The sequence below is a fragment of the Tiliqua scincoides genome, chromosome 6 (genome assembly GCF_035046505.1).
Source record: "Tiliqua scincoides isolate rTilSci1 chromosome 6, rTilSci1.hap2, whole genome shotgun sequence".
Lineage (NCBI taxonomy): Eukaryota > Metazoa > Chordata > Lepidosauria > Squamata > Scincidae > Tiliqua > Tiliqua scincoides.
The window spans coordinates 81,314,813-81,339,687 of record NC_089826.1 but is presented as its reverse complement, the minus strand read 5'-3'; the positions used below and the strand labels follow the sequence as shown (position 1 = coordinate 81,339,687).

The 24,875-nt window shown below is 43.2% G+C and overlaps 1 protein-coding gene across 1 annotated transcript in view; it reads left to right on the top strand.

The window, feature by feature from the left end:
* Positions 1-24,875, top strand: part of CC2D2A (coiled-coil and C2 domain containing 2A) — a 61,442-nt gene that overhangs the window by 24,564 nt on the left and 12,003 nt on the right. The window contains exons 12-27 of the mRNA XM_066631840.1: positions 608-748; positions 1,582-1,738; positions 7,167-7,405; positions 8,705-8,882; positions 9,750-9,906; positions 11,060-11,207; positions 11,513-11,651; positions 12,017-12,220; positions 12,845-12,937; positions 13,759-13,850; positions 16,212-16,379; positions 17,401-17,506; positions 17,614-17,723; positions 18,893-18,989; positions 19,288-19,389; positions 19,568-19,744. Coding sequence (XP_066487937.1) covers positions 608-748; positions 1,582-1,738; positions 7,167-7,405; positions 8,705-8,882; positions 9,750-9,906; positions 11,060-11,207; positions 11,513-11,651; positions 12,017-12,220; positions 12,845-12,937; positions 13,759-13,850; positions 16,212-16,379; positions 17,401-17,506; positions 17,614-17,723; positions 18,893-18,989; positions 19,288-19,389; positions 19,568-19,744 — 2,308 coding nt within the window. The remainder of the gene's footprint in view (positions 1-607; positions 749-1,581; positions 1,739-7,166; positions 7,406-8,704; positions 8,883-9,749; positions 9,907-11,059; positions 11,208-11,512; positions 11,652-12,016; positions 12,221-12,844; positions 12,938-13,758; positions 13,851-16,211; positions 16,380-17,400; positions 17,507-17,613; positions 17,724-18,892; positions 18,990-19,287; positions 19,390-19,567; positions 19,745-24,875) is intronic.

Sequence of the window (24,875 nt, the reverse complement as noted above, 5' to 3'; positions counted from 1 at the left end):
TGCGAAACCAGAAGTGGGTCACGATCACATTTTTCAATGTTCTGAAGCACAGGGCTCCACAAACCCTCTGGAGGGCTAGCACTGCCAGGGGTAAGTAAAGTAAGTCTTGCTGGAAAAGAGAGGGTGGGATAAACATATCCATAAAGGACAAAATAAGCATGACACAGAAGTTATGTTTTCCTATATTTTTTTCTCTTTAATGCACCGCAAGGAGATTGTAACAGCACCAAGGGGAAAGATTGCCCCTAACCTTTTGCTCATGGGCTATTTTTTCCAAAATTTTCTGCCCTCCAAACTTTTTCTTGTGCGTGTGGGAAAAGTTACCAGGTTAACTTTTTCCCTATGGAAAGATGAGCAGCTTAAAGGGGGAAAATTTGAGCAAATGACCTCCAGAAAAGGGTGCAGATGCTTCTGCTGCCACTTTGATGAAATCCAGAGCTTGATGTGGTTGTATTAAAGTTTTGTCTTTCATGTGTTGCTTGGCCCCAAGATTCAATTGGACTCGGACCGCAGTCGTCATCATTTAACATCGTTAACCGCGGTATTTGGCTTTAAATGCTGTATTCAATGTGCTGTTTGCTGTAATGGTTTGTGTACGTGTGGACAGGCAAACGAGAAGACTCCGTGATGCCGAGCAAGAGAAAGATCGAGCCTTGCTAAAGACTATTATCAAAGTTTGGAAAGACATCAAATCCCTGCGTGACTTCCAGAAATTTGCTAATACACCCCTGAAGCTCTGCTTGAGAAAGTATGTGTTGAAAGAAATTCAATGTGGCTTTAATGCTTGCAGTTTTCTGCTCACCTGAAAGGCCTCACTGAGGTCAACCTGTGATCAACCTGTAGAACACTAACGATTGCTAGTGGAACTCAGCGTGATTTAACGTTCCTCTAGATTTAAAAAAAAAAATCTACCCACATAGAAAACTAAATGCAAGGAATTTATGCATTATATTTATGCTCTATTGTGCAGTTGAGAATGCTGTGGTTTCATGTAGATGTCTGAGCATGGGAGATGAGATGGAATACAAAGGCCACAGTTACAATGCAATAATTTTCCAGCACCACCTGCTGAGACCAAGCCTCTGGGAATGATTGGAGCCACTGCAAGAGAGTACCTACCAGTGTTCCCCTTAAGGTGCACAGTCTCAACTGAGCTCCACCACAGCTCAGAGAATTGCATGTACCAGCTTTTCCTCCTCTTCCCAGAATATGTGTACAAATCTATAGCTGACTCATAACTGATGAAGTCAATGTGGTCTGCACTGCTTTGTCACAATGCACATCCCATTGAAGCGATACAGTGAAAGTATACTTCCTCATGGGCTTCCAGTTTACATTATGTTTGAATGTGCTCGCAGTTTACATTCATGCTTCTAATTTCGACATGTGTATCCTGCTTCCACGTATAGATCTCCTCTGAACTGGAGAATCTATATGTATTAACTTATAAGCAAAATGTACTTTCTGTAAGTTTGACACCCTCTCATTAAACTTGGGAGACCGTCCTAGAGAAAGTAGAGTTCTGGATTAACAAGGAAATTAGACAGATCAGTATATTGATAATGTGAATTCTTGTCTAAGGGAAGAAATTGATCAAAAGTTGGATGAGAAGGCATACGAGGCAGAAATTCAGGCGGAAGTAGCTGAATTGTTGGAAGAGTATACTGAAGACTATGAAAAGAAAATGGAGGAATATAAAGCTGAACTTCGGGAGTGGAAATCCTGGAGAAGGACACAGGTTTGAATTTACACGTGTATATATGGAAGTGTCCCTTGGTCACACTCCTCCTTGACCAAGAGATGGGGCATGATAGCTTACAGTGAAGGGGTGGTGATGGCATAAAGCAGTGCTTCGCACATATTTAGCTCCAGGACCCACTTTTCAGAATGATAATCTCTCAGGACCCACTGGAAGTGATGTCATGACCGGAAGTGCTGTCATCAAGCTGGAAAATTTTTATCAATCCTAGGCTGTAATCCTACCTACACTTACCCAGGAGTAAGTCCCATTGGCTGTTATTGTTAAAAGCATATACATAGTAGCTTGTTAAAAGTGCAGGACTATAGCATTTTCCCAAATGCAGTCACAGACCAGGGTAGCATCCAGTCTAATATATTAAAAATAAAATATTGTAATGAATAGGGACCCACCTGAAATTGGCTCGCGACCCACCTAGTGGGTCCCGACCCACAGTTTGAGAAACACTGGCATAAAGCAAATGTGGGGATGGATACCGTACTCAGGGTCCAGCAGTGCCTTAGTTGATAGGCTCTGGAGCAGATGAGTGATGGGAGGACTCTTCACTACTTTCTGCAGTCTGTTATTGAGGCTGCCACCACACAGTAAGCAAGTGTCAAGGTAAAGGCTAGTTTCTTCTCTGTTTCTTGCTTCCCAAATCACAGTTTCACCAAGAAATACGGGGGGGGGGGCGCATATCCACGGATCCCATATCTGCGGATTCAGTGGATCTGGATTCAGTGGATTCTATGGATCACAATGCCCCCCCCCAGTGCTTGCACTGTTGCACATGCCTTCTCTGGAGGTAAGGGGAGTAGAGCTCCCTTCACTTCTGGAGGGGAGTCTGAGTTGAGCAGGGGCCAGGGGTATCTGTCTCCTGCTTCTGCCGGGCTCAGACTAAGCTGTGGAACTCGGAGCACGTGACTTCGGTTTCACAGAGAAACGGAGGCCCGGGGGAGCCCTGGAGGTCACATGTTCCGAGCTCTACAGCTCAGTTTGAACCTGGCAGAGGCTTTGCCTCCAGGGGGCGGCCCCCCCAGACCGTGTGGATGAGCGTTTGCCTGTACTTGCGGCTTCAGGTATCTGTGGGGGGTCCTGGAATGGAACCCCTGCAGATAAGGGGGTGCACCTGTATTGCAGGGTAGTTGAATAAAGGAGCCATAACCAAGGAGATCAAGGATGAGTTGGCCTGAGCTGGACAAGTTGAAAGAACAGGGAAACTTGAATGAGAAGGGACACTCTTGCCCTTCCCTTCTTTCATAACTATCGGTCCACAGGTCCTTTTTCCACAAGTGGCAGGCAAGAAGAGCCAGGATGATGTAGTGGTTCTGAAGTTGGACTGAGCCCTGGAAGATCCAGGTTCAAGTCTCTGCTCAGCCCTGAAGTTTCCTGGGTGACCTTGAGCCAGTCACTCTCTCTCAGCCTTACCTACCTCACAGGGTTAATTAGAACATAAGAACAGCCCCACTGGATCAGGCCATAGGCCCACCTAGTCCAGCTTCCTGTATCTCACAGTGGCCCACCAAATGCCCCAGGAAGCACACCAGATAACAAGAGACCTCATGCTGGTGCCCTCCCTTGCATCTGGCATTCTGACATAGTCCTTTTCTAAAATCAGGAGGTTGCGCATACACATCATGGCTTGTACCCCATAATGGATTTTTCCTCCAGAAACTTGTCCAATCCCCTTTTAAAGGCGTCCAGGCTAGACGCCATCACCACATCCTGTGGCAAGGAGTTCCACAGACCAACCACACGCTGAGTAAAGAAATATTTTCTTTTGTCTGTTCTAACTCTCCCAACACTCAATTTTAGTGGATGTCCCCTGGTTCTGGTGTTATTTGAGAGTGTAAAGAGCATCTCCCTATCCACCCTGTCCATCCCCTGCATAATTTTGTATGTCTCAATCATGTCCCCCCTCAGGCGTCTCTTTTCTAGGCTGAAGAGGCCCAAACGCCGTAGCCTTTCCTCATAAGGAAGGTGCCCCAGCCCTGTAATCATCTTAGTCGCTTTCTTTTGCACCTTTTCCATTTCCACTATGTCTTTTTTGAGATGCGGTGACCAGAACTGGACACAATACTCCAGGTGTGGCCTTACCATAGATTTGTACAACGGCATTATAATATTAGCCGTTTTGTTCTCAATACCCTTCCTAATGATCCCAAGCATAGAATTGGCCTTCTTCACTGCCGCTGCACATTGGGTCGACACTTTCATCGACCTGTCCACCACCACCCCAAGATCTCTCTCCTGATCTGTCACAGACAGCTCAGAACCCATCAGTCTATATCTAAAATTTTGATTTTTTTGCCCCAATGTGCATGACTTTACACTTACTGACATTGAAGCGCATCTGCCATTTTGCTGCCCATTCTGCCAGTCTGGAGAGATCCTTCTGGAGCTCCTCACAATCACTTCTGGTCTTCACCACTCGGAAAAGTTTGGTGTTGTCCGCAAACTTTGCCACCTCACTGCTCACCCCTGTCTCCAGGTCATTTATGAAGAGGTTGAAAAGCACTGGTCCCAGGACAGATCCTTGGGGCACACTGCTTTTCACCATTGTGAAAATTGCCCATTGACACCCACTCTCTGCTTCCTGGCCTCCAACCAGTTCTCAATCCATGAGAGGACCTGTCCTCTAATTCCCTGACTGTGGAGTTTTTTCAGTAGCCTTTGATGTTGGACCGTGTCAAATGCCTTCTGAAAGTCCAGATATATAATGTCCACGGGTTCTCCCGCATCCACATGCCTGTTGACCTTCTCAAAGAATTCTATAAGGTTCGTGAGGCAAGACTTACCCTTACAGAAGCCATGCTGATTCTCCATCAGCAAGGCCTGTTCGTCTATGTGTTTTGAGATCCTATCTTTGATGAGGCATTCCGCCATCTTACCCGGTATGGATGTTAGGCTGACCAGCCTATAGTTTCCCGGGTCCCTCCTCTTTCCCTTTTTAAAAATAGACGTGACATTTGCTATCCTCCAATCTTCTGGCACTGTGGCCGTTTTGAGGGACAAGTTGCATATCTTAGTCAAGAGATCTGCAACTTCATTCTTCAATTCCTTAATAACTCTTGGGTGGATGCCATCAGGGCCCAGTGACTTATTGATCTTTAATTTATCAATGAGGTCTGAAACATCTTCTCTTTTAACCTCTATCTGACTTAACTCCTCGGTTAGGAGGGGCCGTTCGGGCAGCGGTATCTGCCCGAGGTCTTCTGCCGTGAAGACAGATACAAAGAACTCATTCAATTTCTCTGCCATCTCTAAGTCTCCTTTTATCTCCCCTTTCCCTCCCTCACCATCCAGAGGGCCAACCGCTTCTCTGGCGGGTTTCCTACTTCTAACATATTTGAAGAAGCTTTTATTATTCCCCTTAATGTTGCTGGCCATGCGTTCCTCATAGTCTCGCTTGGCCTCCAGTATCACTTTCTTACATTTCTTCTGCCACAGTTTATGTTCCTTTTTATTCTCCTCATTAGGGCAAGACTTCCATTAATGGAAGGAAGCTTCCTTGCCCTTCACAGCCTCTCTAACTTGGCTGGTTAGCCATGCGGGCACCCTCCTGGATTTAGTGGAACCCTTCTTTCTTTGCGGTATACACCTCTGCTGGGCCTCTATTACTGTTGTTTTAAGCAGCCTCCATGCACTCTGGAGAGATTGGACTCTTTTTACCCTCCCTTTCAACCTCCTTCTAACCAGCCTCCTCATTTGAGGGAAGTACGCTCGCTGGAAGTCAAGGGTTTTTGTTAGAGATTTGCCTGGTATTCTTCCCCCAACGTGCATGTCAAAACGGATCGCAGCATGATCACTGTTCCCCAATGGCTCAGTAACATTTACATCTCTAACCAGGTCCTGCGTACCACACAATATTAAATCCAGAGTCACCTGTCCTCTGGTGGGCTCCGTGACTAGCTGCTCTAAGGCACAGTCATTTAGCACGTCAAGAAATCTGGTCTCCTTATCGTGACCACAACACAAATTGACCCAGTCTATATGAGGATAGTTGAAGTCCCCCATGATTACAACCCTGTCCCTCCTTGTCACCTCCCTGATCTGTTTCCTCATTTCAAGGTCCCCATCCGATTTCTGGTCTGGAGGATGTTAGCACGCCCCTAGTATTACATCGCTGCACAAGCCTGGTAATTTAACCCACAGAGATTCTACGGTGGAGTCGGACCCACCTTCAATCTCTACTTTGCTGGATTCTATCCCTTCCTTAACATAAACAGCCACCCCACCTCCAACACGTCCCTGCCTGTCCCTCCTGTAGAGTTTATAGCCCGGGATTGCAGTATCCCACTGATTATCCGCATTCCACCAGGTTTCCATTATGTCCACTATGTCAATGTTTTCCCTTGTCACCAGACATTCCAGTTCTCCCACCTTTGCTCGGAGACTTCGGGCATTCGCATAAAAGCATTTGTACACGGAATGCCCCAGGACGGGCTGCTTATTCGCTCCTTTGTCCGCACATCCTCTCATTGTGCCAAACCGTCTATCACATCCCATCACGCTACCTTTCCCAATTTCTTCTGCTCTGCCTTTGTCTTGTTGTTCTCTAACCTTCCCATCCTCATCCCATAGGGATGAGGAGTCCCGAACCGGATGCCCCTCGGCTCCTGTCGGCGCCGGTCGGATTAGAGGACATAAGGAGGGAAGGAGCTAGGTACACCTCCCTGAGCTCCTTGGAGGAAGGGCAGTATCGAAATGTAAACAATAAATGTGAAGTGAGTCAGGCATTTTGCAATAGAGATTAACTGAAAAATCATTCAGTTCTTACCTGCAGAACTAGCGTTTTGTACTGTTTAAGTCAAGGGAGAGCTATGAGCCAGTAAGACAGACCAGCATTTAGTAATCTACAAGTGTTCAAAGGTTGTGGTGAAGTTTGAATCAAGAACTTCCTGACTCCCAACTCACCCACTTTATCCAACTGTGCTGTACTTTGAGCAGGGCTTTTTATCCACTTTTGAGAATTACTGTATGATGATAGTTTGTCCCTTTTAATATTTGAAGGAAGTGGTTAAAAAACACACAACTCAAGAGGAGCTCTAATGTTCAAAGCAATGTAAAAGAGTTAATTCGTCTTAGTCCCTGCAACTGTCTCCTTTATTCTTGGCTATTCAAGAAAAAGCTGAATAAAATGTGACGTCCACTGAGAATTATGGGCCATTATGCATTTATTACTCATGTGAACCTGTATATAATTTCTACTTAGAAGAAGACCAGATGAGAAACAATAAGAAATGTATAATCTACAGTTATTTGTCTTATATGGTACGTATTAAAAATAGTTGTATACTAGGATTAGCAAAGCTTTGATTTCTTACATTACTTTTGAATGACTTTGATGACTTCCACACCATAAATAGTGAATCCAAAAGTTTATTGAATTGTATATGTGTAAGGAAATCTATTTTTATTTATACAGAAGGGCAAGAAAAAGAAGAAAAAGAAACAAAGTCAAAGCCCAGAGAATGAACAAGCCGGAGGATCTGTTGGTGGGGAGGAACCTATGAAACCTGTTCCACCACCAGTGATTGACAGGTTGCAGGTGGAGCTGCAGGTTCGAGAGAAAGCTGCTGGCATTAGAAGGAAACCAGGAGAATCCGCTTTAATTCCTGAGCTGAGTCTAACAGGAAGTGTCACTCCAAATGAGCTTTGCCCTAGGTGAGAGTCATGCACAATATATTTTTTTGTCAAAATAATAGCTGTTTATTTATTTAGCCGTTAGTCCATCCATAATAGTCCAGTGGTTCTCAAACTGTTTAGCACCGAGACCCACTTTTTAGAATAACAGTTTGTTGGGACCCACTGAAAGTGATGTTATTAACCCAGAAGTGATGTCATGGCCGGAAGTGATATCATGAAGCATTAAAATTTTTAACACTCTCCATACAACAAAATCAAATTGATTGATTAATTATGTAAGTAAGTAAATTAAAAGTTTAGAATAAGTATATGTTTAAAAAATTATTTAAAATAACAAAGAACCCTCCTAACCCTACCAAGCAGTTACTGGTCTTTTAAAATATATATATATATATATTCCCCTAACATCCCAAAGGCTGCAATCCTATACACACTTACTCGGGAGGAAGCCCCATTGACTATCATTGTTAAAAACATATCCATAGTAGCCTGTTAAAAGTACAGATCTGTAATATTTTTATTCCCCCAAATGCAATCACATAAAGTCTAATAGATTAAAAATAAAATATACATTGAAATGAATGGGATCCCATCTGAAATTGGCTTGCGACCCTCTTAGTGGGTCCCAATCCACAGTTTGTAAAACGCGGTATAGTTCGTACATAAATAGGAGCACTATGAGTATAACTACTTTAAATGTGGAAAATTCAAATTCAAATCCTTGCTTAGTTATAAAGCTAGTAAAATCTACTAAGCTACTATAGAGAATAAGAATCATGGTTTGGGTTCTGAACTATGGTTATCTCAAAGCATTGTTTTCTGTCAAGACTGGCTTTGAGCCAGTGTGGCTTGCCACTGACTGATTTTTAGGATTCTGAATCTGTCCAGCAGTCTGTTCTGTAACAAAACAGTTACTTGCAATCCAGCTCTGCTGCCTGTGAAATCTTCCCTCCATCACAGAGAAAGAACATGACCATCAAGAATTTTAACAGCTAACAAAGGTGCCCAAGAATATTACCCTGTGACTCATTTTAATTTTGTACTACACCAGCCTTTATGTCACTCTTTAAGGCTCTGTTTACACTGTGATCATCTCTAGAAGATTTTGTTCAAAAATTGTTTTATTCCAATAAACTACAAGCTACAAAATATCCTGCAAGCTACAAGATTGGAAATTGCAGTTGCTTTTGGTAAAGATAAGTTAAAATGTTTGGGGAAAACTAGTGTACAAAGAAATGACAACTTTGGAACTGTTTAGCGTGATGGGTAAGATGAATACCCCACATTTTAAACTATGAATTTTAAATATATTTGCAGAGCTGAAGTTTCAAGACGTGAAGATTTAAAGAAACGATCTATATTTTTAAAAGTCCTTTTCAACTCCAAAGAGGTGTCAAGAACAGTCTCCCGGCAAATCAGCTCAGATTTCAGAATTCATTTTGGTCAGATTTTCAACTTGCAAATATTCAATTGGCCAGAGAGTTTGAAATTGCAGGTAAGTGCAGGTGTGCATCACTTAATGAGGGGGATACATTCTCCTATCCCTGTTATGCAATTCGCAGCGCAATCCTAACTTGAGCTGGAACAGGCAGGCCAGTGCGCCTGTGCTGTATTCAGCGCAAGTTTGGGGCTGGCTGAGGCAACTTTTCCCCTTACCCGGGGGAGAGCCGCAGCAGCCCCAATGGGTCTTCTCAGATCTGGGCCACTTGATGTGGTGGTGCAGAATGCAGCAGCCTGGAGCCGCTCTGTACCGCCTGGGAATTGGGACTAGGATTCCCCAAAACAGCTGGATCCTGGCCCTGTCTCTTGCTCCCCGCCCACCCTCCCCCTACTGGAATGTCTCCTCCTCACCCTCTATCTGCTCCCCCCAGGCTCCCGCGCTGGCCAAGCTTGGCTGATGCGGACTTACTTTTTCTTGCCGCCATGGAGCCTGGATCTGGCCTAAGCAGGTCAGCACACCTCAGTGTGCCGGCAACCCACTTCTGGTTTCATGCAAAAACCAGAAGTGGGTCACATGAGCATTTTTCAGCAGTTCTAAGGTGCCAGGAGGCTTGCAGAGGGTCCCGAAGGCTCCAGAGGGCACCTGCAAGTCTTGGTGAGCCTCAAAATAACCCCAGTGCTGGCACAATTGCAGGAGTGCCAGCACTGCTGTCATGAACACCCTGCCTCTTAAGGGGCAGGGGTAGAGCTCCTCAAGCTGGGATGTTGTGGCAGTTTGAGAACCTCTGCCCTAGAGATACGTAGCTAAATTTGCTGTCATGGTAATCCAAGGTCACAAGAAGCTGTTGCATAGATTTACTTAATGTTCTCAGATGCCCAGTAGTGTCTGGAAATGAAAACATTGTTCTCCTCTTCACCACAGCTCTATGAAACAGTCGGACTGAGCAGTGCAAACTTACTAGCAGAAGTGTTCATTCCAATTCCTGAGACTACTGTTCTGACTGGTAGAGCCCCTATAGAAGAAATTGAATTCAGCAGTGACCAGCGTGTGCTGTTGGACCATGAAGGAGTGGGGAGCGGTATGGGTCTTATTCTCTTCCTTTTTTTTTTCTTCAAGTCAAAACCTGTAGAACCTGCTAATATGTCAGCAGAATGAATGGTTACAGTGATGGACGTAAAGAGACCTGGTTGACTATGGCCACTCAGCCATGAAGCTGAACCTGTGACCCTGCGTGAGCCTTGAAGCTGACCATGTGTGAGCCATGAAGCTGGTCATGTGACCACTCAGCCATGAAGCTCTATGGATGACCTTGGCCATGAAGCTCTATGGATGACCTTGGCCATTTGTACTATTTCTCAGCCTAACAACATTCACGTGTCAATTAGGGAGGGTTGTATAAATATAAGAAAGAGTATGAAAGGAGACATTTAGAGCAATGGAGGGTTCTATGAGAATCACACTTATAAAAATCCCTCTTGAAAAAATGGGCTTTATGGTCAGCTGCCTACGTAAACCACCTGGAGTCTTCCAAGCTTCCACAGGAAACTGCAAATCACATCCCAGCTGGTTCTGAAGATGTTATTTGTTTTTGCCAGGCTCTCTGCTCTTGCCAGTGGCTTGGTCCCCCGCCCAAGGCAAGCCCTAAACTGGTCCTGCTTAGCTGTTCAGGCTGGGTAACAACTCCTAGACCACTCCTCCTGCCCAAGGCTGCCTCCTTTCGCCTTTCTTCATTGAGAATGTGCTCCAACCCCTTGGGAAAAAAAATGCCTTTTTCTGCACCATTTTCATCTGTACAATAACTTTTTAAAGATGAGACAACCAGATCTGCATGCAGTATTCCACATGCAGATTCATTGTAGCCTTGTAAATGTGTGCTACTGTTCTGGCTGTCGTAGTTTTCAGTCTCTTTCCGAATTAGCCTGATGACAATGTGCAGGAGATGCTGTTTGGTTCAGTGAGCACCTCCAGGTTGCCAGCAATGGCTCCAATGGCAAGGGGGAGGGTCCGCTTACACAGCACATTGCAGCACCTGCAGTACTGACCACACACACACCCATAGGTGCAACATTTGTAAGGTGCTTTGTGGGCTTTTTTAGTGACAAAAGCAGAGTACAAAACCAATATATACAGGAGTCCTGACTCCCACCATGCTTATGGTTGCTATAGTTCTTGACTCATAAAAACATTCTCATTACATTCTATATAACTATGCTTGGTCTCTCTTATTGCAGGTGTACCATTTTCATTTGAAGCTGATGGGAGCAATAAAATGATTCTAATGACATCTGGCAAGGTGTCCTGCAGTGTTTCTTGGGCTGTGGGGGAAAATGGGATACCCTTAATCCCGCCGGTATCTCAGAAAAATGTTGGCATCTCAAGGTAACCAATTTCCCAGAAAATGTCTTCAGAGCCTTTTGAACATGCTGTGATGCTTAGATTGCACATTCTAATGGCAAATAAGTTTTATCTGAATACTAATTTACTGGACTGATGTTAGACATCTAGGAGTAGTGCGGGGTATGTTGCAAAAGTGGCACTACTTAGGTTCATGTGCTTTTTGTTTGAAAAGGCAAGTGAACCAAATCCTGTTTATGTTGAGATCTGAAGTCCCCGCATAGGAAAATCATGTATTGTGGTGGGACCCATTTTGTAACCTAGTGTTGTATCTCTTGTTACAATTCCAGTGCTTTAAAAAATATGGATGCTATTGCGTCAATCGGCGCATCAGGACTCACAGACATGAAGAAACTGGCCAAGTGGGCAGCAGAGACCAAGCTTGACCCAAATGACCCCAGCAATGCTGCCCTGATGCAACTGATCATGGTAAGAAAGCTTTGGCAAATATGGTATGGACACCTTAGATCTGCAAAGCTCTTTTTCTGGACTTTTCAAAGGCAATAAAAAAGGCAATATCTTGCCCTATACCAGTGATTTTCAAGCTTTCTTCTCTCGTGGCACGCTGAGAAGGTGCTACAATTGTCAAGGCACACCATACTGCTGGCCCACAGACTCACTTCCCCTAGTGGCACTATAAACTACTGGTGTACACTGTGGATCTTTCATGGCACACCAATGTGCCATGGCACTGTGGTTGAAAATCGCTGACTTAGGTCCTAGCTTCAGCTCCGAAAGGCTGAGAAATCACTACAACTTGTTACAGTTTTCTGTAAATGTGCATTGTTGTTTAGGTTGCTACAAGCGGAGATTCCTCAGTTCCTGATTTCTTCAGGCTTGAGCAATTGCAACAAGAATTTAATTTTGTTCCTGATGAGGAATTTAACAGATCCAAGAGATTTCGCCTTCTCCAGCTCAGAAATAGCGAGGTAGCCGAGTTTCGAAATTATAAACACGTTCCACTACTGGAAAGAGAAATTGGCGAAAAAATCTTCCAGGTAAGAAGTAATCCAAAATTACTGTGATTCAGTTGTTCTCTCTTGGTTTGAAAATCCTGTTTCACATCTTCACTGTCGCATTGTTTAAAAACCCAAAAGAGCCTTATTTTTTATGATCATTTGAGAACAAATCATTTGGAGGGAACAGTTAAGGAACCGTCCTCCTCCTTCTAGTACTCTAATTAGCATCTTCATTTGGAGCTTTACAATTTTAGATTCCTCCAGATGCTTAATTTTCTTTTCCATTACGGTACAGTCTGTACTGTATAAGTTTAATTGCTTCAGTGTTACATATATGAACGCTAGTCTCTGATGTATACAAAAATCTATTTAGTTTGCATTGAGAATGAACCATATCGGCCTTCTCTCATATTTGCTTCTTTTTGAGAACTTTTTTCTGCCTCTTTTCTGAGGGACAGATTTAGGTAGCATTTATCTTGGAAATCACCGTTTTAAAACTGTGGTGGAATTGTGGTTACTGAAAGGTAAACAATTTCTTCTGAGTAGAAGAAAATTAACAAATTTGATTAATATAGTATAATAAATGTGATTGAAAGCCCCTTCTTTGTTTGAAGGCACCCTAGTTGATGAACAAGATTTAAATTTTTGGCACTTCTCTATTAGGACTATGAGAAAAGATTGCTGGAGAGAGATGTAGTTGATACTAAAGACCATCTGAATGCACACCGAGCATTAGTTGCCAAGTACCTACAAAAGGTAAAAAACAAAAATAACTCCTTTTTGTGTCTGGAAATTGTTAGCTTTTCTTGAATCAGATTATACCATATGTAAATGTCAAGTACCAAATTAAGCAATACAAGGAAGACACAAGGGTGTTGTGCATTGGATTTGTTGGTTTAAACCAGTGGTTCCCAGATTTTTTGACAGGTGACTCCCTTGGCCTACTGGTCTACAATCCTTTGTATAGGGTGGTGGGCTATACAATCCATTGTATAGGGTGGTGGGCTTTTCGTGAGGATTGCACTGCTCCGCTGGCTGCTTTCTGTGGCTTTCCGGGGAGCCACAGCTTACGGTTTGGGAATCACTGGTGTAAACTCTTAAATAGCATTGGTGCTGCCATTGAAATGGAAGAGTGACTGGTAGGGGTAACTGTTCAACCTTAGTATCTTCCTACTGCTTTTTTACTTAAAACTTTGGCCCCAGTGCTGGACATTTCAAATAATACTTTGTCAGACAGTGCTTTAAGTTAGCAGTTGTGAGGGCATAGTGGAGTTTAAAATGCTTACGTGGTGTTACAGAGTGAAAATATGTAAAACTCCATGTTGAAATTGCAAAGAGTTGACAAGCCAGGTATGTGATTCCAAATCAGGGGCTGTGAAATAATGGATTATATAAACACAGTCTCCAGCCTTTAAGCCTAACTTCTAAAAAGTCAGTGAGGATCCCTAGCCATGCATCTTTAAGAAGTAGAGAAACTCCACTTGGTGAAATGGCTTTAATTATTATTTCTCTATGCTGCTGTTCAACAACATGTATTTATTGATTCTAGACTCAAATTCTGTTGAATGCCTTTTCAGGTTAGGGAATCGGTAATTAATCGATTCCTGATTGCAAAACACCATTTTCTCCTTTCTGATCTGGTCAATGAAGAGGAAATTCCTAGCCTTGGGTAAGAATGAAAATATAACACTAGATCTAAATCATAATAATGTGCTTGAAAAGACTCTGTTGCCATCGTATTCACAAGTCCTGACTTTTGTCAGACCATCTTCACCTGTAATTCACCCTCTCATTGTTTCAAGAATGGCAGGAGAGAAGTACAGTACAGGTTGAGCCTCATTATTCGCCTGGGTTCCAAGCATTCACATGGATGGCAAAAAACGCACTATAGCAAATCAAATTAAAAAACAGTGTCTTTGCTCAGGTGATTTAAAAACAGCTTTGCTGAACTTTGTGATGTAAGAGTCATTAAGAAGACAATCCATCAATCAGTCTTTCTCCAAGTGCTTACAAAGGTGCTTCACTCAGCCCCTCCCTTCACCAATGCAAAGTGATCACCTTTCTTTCACAGGGGGAAGGGAGGGGTCCCCTGGAGAGAGAAGGATTGATGGATTGTCAGCCAGCTGCCCTCTCTCTCTCTCTCTCTCTCTCTCTCTCTCTCTCTCTCTCTCTCTCTCTCTCTCATTAACAAGGCTATTGTTAAAAGACTGTTCAGTTTTTTAAACTGATGCATTTTTTCCCTTCTCCAGGGATCAGCACATTCCTTCTCATTTGCAGTGCCCATTCATGTTGAGTCAAATCTGTGTATTAAAAATGCTGGACCAGATGGGCCAATAGCTTGATCCAGCAGGGCTTTTCTTATGTTCTTAGATGTAAGATTTTGACGGTATTGGAAACAAATGATGACTGATTTCCAGCAATCAGTAGCCTGGTGGCAGCCAGAGTATGTCCTGTAGCTGTCACACTATGTTGATGCTGTTAGAAAACTATGTGTCTCCCTCAGTGGCATAGCTCAAGAGGGGTGCAAAGCACTAAGTTTTGCAGGGGGCCTCACTGCAGCATACAAGTGGCTCCTCCCCTCCCCCTTCAGAGCCATTCCAGGCCTCTAGAGCAAAATGGAGGCATCGCTTACATACTAAGGTGAGGCTCCCTGTAAAACCTAGTGCTTTGCACCCCCTCAAGCTATGCCACTGGTCTCTCCTGGTGGAGTTTCCTTGTAAGAAAGCATTCTGACATTTAATTCTGTTGTATAAACCTAAACAGTACCACCTGCTGAATGTTTAAAAACTGCAGAGGTGGTTTATACTGCAAAATTGGATGTTGTCTTCTGTGTGGTGTTACAGTTTGAATTTTCTATGTTTTATATTACAAGCAGGTATAGTTTTATAAAGTTGACAACAGTTATAGGTTTATTGTTTTATAACAACTATAGATCCAAATGGCATCTAACAGACCAGTGTCAACCTCAGTGTAATTTGCAGGAGGATGCCAAGTCCAGCCAATTAGTTGCATCCTAGAATTGAAATAAGATACATCAATTTCATCCACCATAAAGGAAAGAAGCCCAGTTGCAATGATTAATGATGATGGATGGGAATTTAAAAATAATATAGGAATTTGACTCTGAAAAATGTTTTGCCGCTTACATATTGCTTCTGCAGTGTGCTCTCATAATCTAGTTTGCCGTGTGCATACGTTTATCTTTTTGTTGGTTGCTTTTGTATTTTTGGCAATGAATGGCATCAATGTTTGTATCAATGTAACTGTTTTACTGTTGGCTTTTCTTTTTGTTCTGCTTTTGCCTTCTCTTAAGTTCCGATGGCCCAGGGTATGTCATTACACACACTAATTTTTTCTTCTTCTTCTTCTCTGTAAATGGTTCTTGTTCATGAGTGCTTTCTTGGTATGATACATGGATTCATTCTGACATGTTTTGTAGATTATTAGCATAGCTTTAGATGCCTTTAATGTATCATACAGTATTTACTTTGTACTTCCCTGTGCAGATTTCTTCTATGTGTGTTGATCCAATTTTAAGATACAGGTGGGACCTCAGTGTCCACTAGGGTTCCATTCTGGAACCCTCAGTGGATACCAAAATCAGTGGATAAAAGGGTCCACCTTTAAATGCCTTTAAGGTAGGTATAGACATTATACTGCATTCAGCCACTCGATGGGGTAAATAATTCCATTATTCACCCCATCGAGTGGCTGAATGCAGTATAATCAATACAAATGCATTCTGAGGTAACAGTGGATGAGCAACAAACCCAGAAGTGGGTCTTTAACGCTATCTTTAACCCCGAGAAGCTTGCAACCGGTGTGATTTAACAGCACGAAGGTAGAAAATGGAATTTTGGCCCTTTTTCCCCCTTGTTACCAGGCATTTAAAGGTGGACCCCAGTTTCAGTGGTGAGTCAAATCAGTGGATACAAAGGTCCCACCTGTATAAAATATCTTACAAACTATTCTGGTGGTAACAGTGATACTGGTTTCCATGTGCAAATGTCTCTTAATTCTGTTTCATTAGCATTTTGGGACTCAGCCTTTTTAAACTGGCAGAACCAAAACGACCCTTAAAACCAAGGCGAAAGGAGAGGAAGAAAGTCACTGCCCAGAATCTCTCGGATGGTGACATAAAGCTCTTGGTGAATATCGTTAGAGCTTACGAGCTGCCTGTAAGAAAGCCTGCTGGGAGGTATGAAGCTTTCCTTTCAGTTTTTCAGAACACATTTAATCGGCTGTATGAATGTATCCTTTAATGTGCCTTCAGAGCATCTGTTGCAAGATTATCATAGCTGAGAATATAAGAATTAATTGAACAGAAATCCATGTCAGGCAATTTAAATGTATGCTAAATGGCAGGTATGCTGCAATACCTGCAAATGCCAACTTTCTTTATGAATTGCTGCTGCAGCTACGCCCAGTCCAGCAACAGACATTGGCACAGGTAAACAGGCTTCCATACGCACAGCTGTTGTAGCTGCACGGCTGTTGAAGGTGCATTCATGTTCACTTTGCTTTATGCTGCACATTGGGCCCTGTTAAATTGGCTAGATCAGCATTTCCCAAACTGTGGGTCATGACCTGATGCTCAGTGTTGCACCATAAAGCATTTCTGGGAGCCCCTGGTGGCCTCGTCTGGGTTGTGCTGGGCCCACTACTCACTCCATTAGCCTCCAAGGCTCCTAAAAAGCCTTGCAGAAGCAACCAAAATGGACTTCCAGTTTGCTTATGCAAATTCCAGTTGCTTCCCTGAGATATTCTGGGGCCCGCGGAAGCCAGTGGAGTGGGTTGCAGGTCTGGTGCAACCTGGAAGCGGCCTCCAGGGCCTCCCAGAATGCCTTGCAGAAGAGTGCATCCCACTCCAGTCTATCGCTGCAAGCATCCAGGCCTGCCCACAGCATGACAAAATCAGTCTGCTAGCAGTCTGAACACCTGACCAAACAAGCTCCAATGCTAATATAGCTGTACGTATAGGCTCTTCAACATGATTGAGGAGACTCTGTGCAGAGTTCTAATTGCATGGAAGTGTTTCATCAGCATAGTTCTATTCTAGCCTTTCTGTCTCTGGGCTTCAAATGTTCTCCTTGAAAAGATCTCTCATAGTTTTTGCAACATCTACAGCTTGAAATCTTCCTTTCCCCCCCAGTGTAAATATATATTTGTGGTTTTTTTTGCATACCACCTGTCACTTTTTTCCATGCGTTCCTTCCTAGCAAACTTCAGCAACCATCTCGATCATCACGGTCCTTCAATGAGATGTTTGCTGCTTCTGCGACACCGCAGAGCCCCACCCACAGCACAGACTGGGCATTTAACCAGGTAGCATCAGGTCATCTGATCTGCTTTGGAATGTGAATTTACATGATTTGCAAGGGTTCTAGTCTCAGCTTTGGAAAAATCTGTGTCCTTCCTTGTTTGATTTGTAGGTTTCAGTCCAACCATTTGTAGAAGTTTCTTTTCAGAGAACGGTTTGCCGGACGACGACTGCTGAAGGGCCAAATCCAAATTGGAACGAAGAGCTTGAACTTCCATTCAGGTATGGAATGCATTTTTTAAAACTGTTAGTTGTCCACATGGCACACAATGACCTGGACAAACATTTGCTTTGCTATGTATAACTTCCTAGCATGTGGTTCTGTTTTGCCAAACTCCCTTTCCAGACTTGATCTAGAGAACTTAGTCCCCCTTACTCAAACATGGCCACTAGCGGCATGCAAGACTACTACTGAACCCCTAGCACAAATGGGAAGGTAACCAGTAAATAGTTTGCCTCTGGGGCTGCAGGGTTGTCCATCACAGTTTACAAGTCATGATAACTAGAGGGGGGGCCCATCCATGAATTCCATATCCTCAGATTCGGTTATCCGCGAATCGGGTCCATGACCTTTTCTTCTAGGTTTCCTCGGGCCTTCCAGTGTCTTAAGGCATTAAACCAGGGGTGCTCACACTTTTTTGGCTCGAGAGCTACTTTGAAACCCAGCAAGGCCCGGAGATCTACCAGTTTTTTTTACAATGTTCGCGCCATCATAACATATAACATTTATGTGTACAATGTATGTTGGTGTACCTTGAGCCCCACATACTCAGTGGGGCTCAAGGTACACTTACAGGACTTACTCCTGAGTAGACATGCCTAGGATTAGGCTGTGAGGATGCAATCCTAGCCACACTTACCTGGGAGTAAGCCCCATTGAGTACAGTGGGCCTTACCCCCGGCGTTTCCTCCCAGAGGCACCTGAAGGGGGGGGTCGGCACTCTGCGATCTACTCATTTTGCCTTGCGATCTACCAGTAGATCGCGATCCACCTATTGAGCACCCCTGCATTAAACACGTCACTTCTGGTTTCATGGAGAAACTGGAAGTAGCATTTTTCTGTTAATTGTTGGACTCAGAAGACCCTCTGAGGACAAAGGAAGCATAGGTGGGAGAAGGCATTCCTTTCACTTAACCACAGGTGATTCTGGAATGGAACCCCCACGAATACGGGGGCACACCTGCATATGCAACCTCCAGGTTTAGAGGTCACCTATCTGAGATGAGAGGGAGTGGCAACAGGATACAGGCATCTGGTGGTCCACCATGGGATTCAGGAAGCTGAATGATGGGCCCTTGGCCTGATCCTTCAGGGTTCTTCTTATGTTCTTATGCAAATTCTATACTAATTTACATTTTGGTATTTTAATCAATGTTTAAAATATTTGTAGAGCCCCTAATGGTGACTACAGCACCTCTGGCCTGCAGTCAGTGAAAGATGATGCATTCATTAATGTTTTTGATGAAGTCCTGTACGATGTTCTGGAGGTGAGCAAAGATCTGAAGAACCATGTTGAGTTTGTATGCAGTTGATCCCTTTCTTGGATGTTATAGAGAAGAGTTTATGTGAGAACCATTCCCTATTTCTCTCTTGCGGCTGTGGCTAAAACCTTCTAGTAGTGTTGGCTTGCTTCACTGCTTCTAATTCAGATTTTTGAATTAGAAGTCATTCCTTTCCTTTACTACAAGGGTAACAATGCAGAGTTGACCATACTGGAAAGAAGGAAAACGGGGAGACAAGTGTTTTTGCAAGTACTTTTCAATATTTTTGTGATCCTTTCCTTAGGATGACCGTGAAAGAGAGAGCGGTGGGGTCCACACTCGTGTCGAGAAGCACTGGCTTGGATCCGTTCGCATTCCATTTACGACGATCTATTTTCAAACACGAGTAAGTAAACTGGAATAGGCCAGGGAGTGATAGCATTTCTGAATCCAAGAGTAGTGAACAAAGATATCAAAAGAAAGTAACTTTTTCTTTTCTCGTGAACAAATTAAGACTATGATTCTTAGCTCTGACTGCAAAACTATATCTTGATGGTATGATTCTGTTACTCTTTTTTCTCTAGATTGATGGCACATTTAAGATAGATATTCCTCCAGTCCTTCTTGGATATAGTAAGGGAAAAGATCTGGGAATTGAAAGGGGCTACGAAACCATTCGAAACCTGAGCGAAGGCTCCTATTTGTCACTGTTTATTACTATTGAACCACAGCTCATCCCTGGGGAATCAGTTCGAGAAAAGGTAACCCTCTTCAAGTTTTATCACAACTGTAGTTTTATCAGAGATGGTTGTACTGGCATCAGTATATGTGATTTGTATGTTTCTGCTTAGACATTGCACCCTGTTTTTCTGAGTAAATACATTTATTTTCAGTAGAATTCAATAATATATTGGAAAAGGCACAGGAAGTCACCCAGTATCAGTTACTCAGAAAAAAAGATATCAGACATTTCATTGGAAGTGGTCAAGCATCCAAATCAAGGTCTAGGTTCAACCCATAACACTTTGCAAAAAGAAGATCAAAATGTCAGCAGTGGGAGAGACGAAGACAGCAGAGGGAAAGGAGAAGCAGGTGTAAAACAAGAAGAATGTGAAGAGATGCAGTTAAGTGTGCCTTTCATTTCAGTTGGGTTCTGAAGACTAAACATTAACCCGAAAGCTTCATGGAATATGATGAGGGATTTGAAGGAAGAAAGAGACTTCCCTTTTAGGTGTTTTAGAAGGAAGCAACAAGGGAGAATCTCAGGAAGCGTTTATGGCAGCAGGAGACAAGGGGGTTGAGGGTAGTACACTTGAAAGAGAACTGTTAAGAACAAAGACATATTGGGAGATGAAGGGGAGAAATATGGAGTGAGGGAAGCCTCCAATATATTTTTGAGATATAGGCGGGCCCCAGATCCATTTGATCTGTTCCAGCTCCTCCCTGATGATACAAAAACTGCAGATATGGGGGAACCTTGTCTCTACAGCCCCTGCACCCCATTAATGTTATTCAGACCCTTACTGCTGCGAAAATGTTCTTGCTTTTACAGTTTGCTTTAAGCATACAAGCTTATTGCAACATGCAGGCAGGCTGCAGGCAGCCAGAATGCTTGAAGTGATTCAATCAACGTTAACAAGAAGCAGTTAACTTTAGCAGTTAACTGCTAACTCAATCAACATTAACAGAAGCAGTTTCCTGTTAGCATTCAATCTAATCTTTTCAAGCCTGCATGTTGCTATAAGCTTGTATGCTTAAAGCAAACTGTAAAAGCAAGAACACTTTTGCAGCAGTAAGGGTCTAAAGTAAACCAGTGTTTCTCAACCAGTGGTACAGGTACCAACAGTGGTACTTCAGATGGTGGCTACTGGTACTCATGGGAGCCCTGGACGCCTGCCTCTTGGCAACAAGTCCAAGAACTTGACACAACAAAACAGCAGTAGGAGGCTCAGTTTGGTGGTCAGAGCTCCCAAGTATGCTTTTCCATGCTTGAAAAAGCCTTCCTATCCATCCTGCACCTCTTACTGGTGTTTCGCCACTGGTCTCCCAATCCAGAAGTAACGGTCAATGATGTCATGGCCAGTTACTTCTGGTGGTACTTCAGATACGTGGACCATGTGAAGTGGTACAGTGGAGGACAAACATTGAGAAACACTGATCGAAGCAACATTAATAGGGATGCAGCAGGCCCCTCCCCCCACTTCATACATCTGTAGATGACCAAATCTGCGGATACGGGGACTTGCTTGTAATTTTTCTGTGCCTATTTTTATAAATTTGATATTCCAGCAAATGTCCCCTTGTGTGAGTATACACACAGTTATTCACTTGTTCAGATATTATACTGAATCTTAATTTTGTTGTTGGTATACTTAAACTTGTCTACTTTAAAATTTCCCTTCCTGCGGTTAATCAGTACAAGCATAGTATTTCAAAACCTAATGGGAGGCGTTTTTAGGTTTGTACAGATGGCATTGCTTTCATTTCTTCTCCCTTGCTTTCAGAAACAGTTGTTAGTTAGGTTTTGTTTTTTTCTCTCTCGCAAGGTAGAACACAAACTCTTTAAGAACTGGAAAGGAAAGAATATGCCATATATTTTGAAGTTGCAGCAAAAAGCTACTGACCTTAACAAGTAACAGTTAGAAGAGGACTTTCAGTTTGAGTATTGAAAGACAGTCACTATCAAAATGCTAGCTAGAGAAGGCAATCCAAATAATAAATGACTTGGGGAGAGACAGAGAGAAAGCAACTCAAGTAAGACAGGGGAAAAAAAGATATTTTGTCATTAAAATGTGATTTGAATAGCATTGGGAACTTGATGAAGAGGATGACTGTGAGAGTTGTTTTAAGCAGTACTTTAAGTGCAATGGATTCTGGCTGAATTTGTTCTGTTAGCTATCTAGAACAGGGGTCTCTAAACTTTTTGGCTGAAGGGCCGCATCAGATATCTGGCACATTGTTGAGGGCCGGAAAAAAACAATTAAATATAACATTTAAACAAATATATTAGAGATGGAACTTGAATGAATAAATGAATGGGCTCAAATGCCCAGGATTTCTCCAAGCACCAACACAGCCCAGAAATAAAGCACACACTTAAATTGACTCCCATTCCCCCACCCCACAAGCACAACTCTGGTTGTTTTTGGTCATCTGGGCCAGAGACTCTCAGGAGATCAGAGGCTGGCCACAGGCCAGATAGAGGCTCGCCGCGGGCCACATCTGGCCCCTGGGCCGGGGTTTGAAGACCCCTGATCTTGAACAACCCAAGAAAGTATCATCTTTAAATAAGTGAACAAAAACTAGCACACGAGAGGTCTGCATTAACTGGAACGCCAAGTCTCATTCAGCTCACACCATCCTTTCTTCTGAAGTTGCTGTTCCGGCTGCAGCTATGAGAATAGAGTAGGCAGGTGTCGGCCCCACCCCTCGAATGGTTGAATCTTGCCAAAAAAAAAAATGCCAGAAATAGCCAATAGAAAGAAACTGGACTGGGGTGAAGGAGAACAGTTGCTCTCCCCTGTATAAAAGAGGGCACCACGTCAGAAGGTGCCTCTTTGCCCTTTAGCCAGGGCAAATAGGCTTCACATGGCTTGGTCCTCTTTATTTCCAGAACTTTCCAGAAGCTCCTCTTATGGTCCAGGGGTTGGCCAAAACTGCTTAATGTAAGAGCCATATGTAATAAACTTCAGATGTTTGAAAGCCACAATATATAAGAAGCATTTAAATTCGCCATGAACGTTACACTTAGGTTTTAATCCAGGGAACTCTCAGTTTCTACCCAGTAAATAATTATAAATTTAAAATTTGCCTTCTATTAATTGTGAGGCAAAAAGGAGCTCAGTCAACATATTTCTGTGAGCTGACATTGTATGTCAAAGGAGTGCATGTGGCTCAAGAGCAAAAGTTTGACCACCCGAATATAGTCTGTGCAAGCAGAATCCCATATGTGTAACTGATGTGGGGATGGTTGGACAGGGGACACGTCACTCATTCACTCACCCACCCACCCACCCACCCTACCAAGCTACCTACTTATGTAGGGTCTTTGTGAGTGGCTGTTGGGCCATCAGTTTCAGACTCTTTCCCTGTCTGTAGCTTTTTTCCTCATTGTCCTACTTTTAAACTGTTCATTTAAATTAAATATTTAATCTGTATTTTCTTGTTCCTCTATTTTGTGCACCTGTGTTTTCTTTGCAGCTTGACTTTCCTAATCTTTTGGATTCTTTAATGTCGTTTCATGTAGTTTATATCTTTCTTTTCTTGCTTACCTTCCTGAATCTCTGTAGATGAATGAAATGCTTAAGAAGGTAAAGAAAAAAACAACACATAGTATGTATTTTTCAAATGGTGGTAACTGACTAGGGGCCCAATCCTATTCATCTTTCCAGCATCGATGTAGCTGCAATGAAGCCCCGAGGTAAGGGAACGTCATCCTTTGATGAGTCCTCTGTGACCGCCCTCCCCACTGCAGGATGCAGCACACACCCCATTGGCATGGCTGTATCAGTGCTAGAAAGTTGGATAGGATTGGGCTCTAGGAGTGTTTCCTAGATTGTCTTGTAGAGGCTTTTCACTTTTTAATTTTTTTTACACAGCAAGCTTTTCTTTTCTGCCAAATTTATACAGTAGATCTCCAGTATCTGTGGATCCCGCATCTGCAGATTTGACTTGCCATGGATGTCTGCAGATGCTGGGGTTCCAGTTTAAATGCCCTTTAAAAAAAAAAAAAGCACAAAAATTGAAGTTTCTACCTTGTCTCTGCCAAACCATTCCATTTCCAATACTCAGGAGCTTGTTTTAATAATAATAATAACTTTATTTTTACCCCGCCTTTCTCCCCGAAGGAACTCAAGGCGGCTTACAACAGATTAAAAAAACATAATTTAAAACAAATAAAAACATATTAACACATGTTATAAAAACAGCAGTCAGATAAAAAATAGGTAAAAAGAGCATAGAGCAGCAGCAAATCATAAAAGAATCAGGCCTGTAAAAAATATTAAAAGATGTTAAAAAGGCCGAGAACTCAGAAGGCTTGTTTAAACAGAAGGGTCTTCAGACTTCGCCGAAAGGTCTCAAGAGAGGGAGCCATTCTTAAGTCACGGGGAAGGGAGTTCCATAGCGTTGGTACCACTACTGAGAAGGCCCTATTTCTTGCCGCCGCCCCACGTACCTCCCTAGACGGCAGCACTTGTAAAAAGGCCTTCTCTGATTACCTAAGAGGACGAGCTGGATTGTATGGGAGCAGGTGATCTCTAAGATACCCTGGCCTAGAGCAGTATAGGGCTTTAAAGGACAAAACCAGCACCTTGAATTGGGCCCGGAAACGAATGGGCAGCCAATGCAGCCCATTTTAGTGCTTGAAAGACCCACTTCCGGGTCACATGGAGGTTCCTTGCTTCGCCCAGGTTTGCTCCAGGTTGCATTGTAGCACTGCTCAGTGAGTGCAATTTTATCCTGGAGGGCTTTACAAATGTGACTTTTTCAGCAGCAGTAATCAAGGAAGGATGTCTGGGTTGGAATTTATGCAGGAAGTCTCTATAGCAGTGCTCATACTTTTACAGTGGTTTCTGACAGCCCATACTTGAGAGTAGGTCCATTTGTACTCCATTCTATACATCCTTCTGAGTAAACATGCACAGGATTGTACTGTAAACATATATAATGCCCTTCTTACTTGCTTGGGTCAGCACTCCTGGTGGAACTCCTTGCCACAGGATGCTCAAATCATATGCTCTGGTGCTGCTGCGAGGTACAGTGACACTATCATGGCTGTATCCTGTGGGGCCAGAACAGCCACTGGAATCTCCTCAGGGTAAGAGATATCTACCACGTTGGGTGGACACAGCTTGGAAGGGGGCATAGGACATGGCAGCAGTCTTTGCCGTC